Source organism: Chelonoidis abingdonii, chromosome 3 (assembly GCF_003597395.2).
Source record: "Chelonoidis abingdonii isolate Lonesome George chromosome 3, CheloAbing_2.0, whole genome shotgun sequence".
In the NCBI taxonomy this organism is placed as follows: Eukaryota; Metazoa; Chordata; order Testudines; family Testudinidae; genus Chelonoidis; species Chelonoidis abingdonii.
Genome location: NC_133771.1, coordinates 64,622,385 through 64,624,164, shown reverse-complemented (window position 1 = coordinate 64,624,164; position 1,780 = coordinate 64,622,385). Strand labels below are relative to the sequence as shown.

Genomic DNA, 1,780 nt, shown 5'->3' with positions numbered 1-1,780 from the left:
GCAGATCTTGCTTGTCAGAGTTACTGCCCGGTTCACTAGCAGGTAGTAATGCTAATGTGATTTTTTTTTTTTTTTTACTTAATATAATACAAAAAATTAACATGGTAGGCACGTGCATCTGTAATTTAGCTTTCTAAAATGTTAAGCACCTTTGTATGAACATATTGGCCTTCAGTTTTATCTTAGCTAAGTTCAAAGATACAGTTCTAAATGTGAGAGAGTATTTTGGCAATCAGTTGATTTTTGAGAGGAGAGGAAACCATGTACTAGAAATGTGATTTAAAGAATTGAACGATCTCTTTAAACATTGTGCTGAATAATCAAGGACTTTATTCAATCAATGAAGAATGAACTATATATATAATTTTCCCTTAAACTGCATAGTTGCTTAGCCTTGCCACAATTTATTTCAATGGCTGTTAAATATAAGTTGATGTAACCTTATTAATTTAACTCTACTGCCTCTACCTCATTCATTATCAGGAAAAAGAGAGAGAACTTGATGCAAAAAATATATATGCTAACCGTATGTTGAAGCCATCACCTAAAAAAGAAGTGGATGTTACACAAAGAAAAAAAGGTAATTTTAAAAAAAGGATATAAACAGAAAAGCTACTACCAAATAGACTATTATTTTTTCAGTATTCAAGCCATTAAATGTTTGTTTCATTTTGACCCTTTCAGGTCCTGTCCCAGGCTATGGAGTTCTTTACTCTCTGTAAAACACAAGAGTCAAAACAACCAATAGCATGCATTGTAATTTTTTATTTGACTGTCCCTCTAATAATAGTGCAATGAAGCCACCTTACCCCCAACAAAACAGCTAGGGCTGTCTGCTCTCAATTCAACAGTTTACATTTATCCCAAATGTTCATGGGGGGACGGGGAAAGGGCTTTGTTTAGAAATAGTTTGCTATTAAATCACAACTAGTAATCAAGCAGGTAGCTTGATTATAATTAGACCCACTGGAAATATGCACCATTATCATGGATTTAGGGGTTTCTCTGAATTTTTGCTAATTCCAGTTTGTAGAGCAGAATTTAAGTATGCATTGAAAAAAGTAGTACAGTCCGTCTGACTGAAGATAATTTTTCAAATGCAAATCAGTGTACTGATATCTTCCTGAATCTGCAGGCAGACTGAAAACTTGTTTTACTTGTGTATATAGGGCCAGATGCACTCATACTGAATCAGTAAGATTACTCACCAGGAGTAAAGCAAGCAGTCTTTTCTGTGTCATTTTAAGCAGGTTTTGATGTCAGTACTTTTAAATTATTTTATGACTGATTCCTTTAATGGAAATATCCTGCTATTACGCATCATCCAGTGTTCTTAGGTTAATTTGAAAGGTTATTCCACAGAGACAAGGTTGCAAGTCTCAAAAATGCAAGCAATAGACTGTGCTATAGTATTAAAGTTGATCCTTCTAGAGAAACAAAAAGATCATCTGTGAGGGAAGGAAAATAGATAAAATTTAGACCATTGGCAGATTGTGGGGGAAAAGTATCCAAGGGGGATATTTTTAGATATTTAAATCTACTAAATTAACTCATTATTTGTGGATATATTAAAAAATATCTTCAGACTTTTCCAAACACTTTCCCAGAATCTCGGGAAAGCTCCTTAGAATTTGTATTAGTATTTCTTCTTCGAGTGCTTGCTCATATCCATTCCAGTTAGGTGTGTGCGCGCCGCGTGCACGTTCGTCGGAAGATTTTTACCCTAGCAACACTCGGTGGGTCGGCAGGGCGCCCCCTGGAGTGGTGCCGCTATGGTGCC

The 1,780-nt window shown here is 35.6% G+C and overlaps 1 protein-coding gene across 1 annotated transcript in view; it reads left to right on the top strand.

The window, feature by feature from the left end:
* The window catches only part of LCA5 (lebercilin LCA5), a 27,878-nt gene that overhangs the window by 11,528 nt on the left and 14,570 nt on the right, over positions 1–1,780 (top strand). Inside the window, exon 5 of the mRNA XM_032774987.2 lies at positions 484–580. Within this exon, the coding sequence (XP_032630878.1) occupies positions 484–580 (97 nt within the window). The remainder of the gene's footprint in view (positions 1–483; positions 581–1,780) is intronic.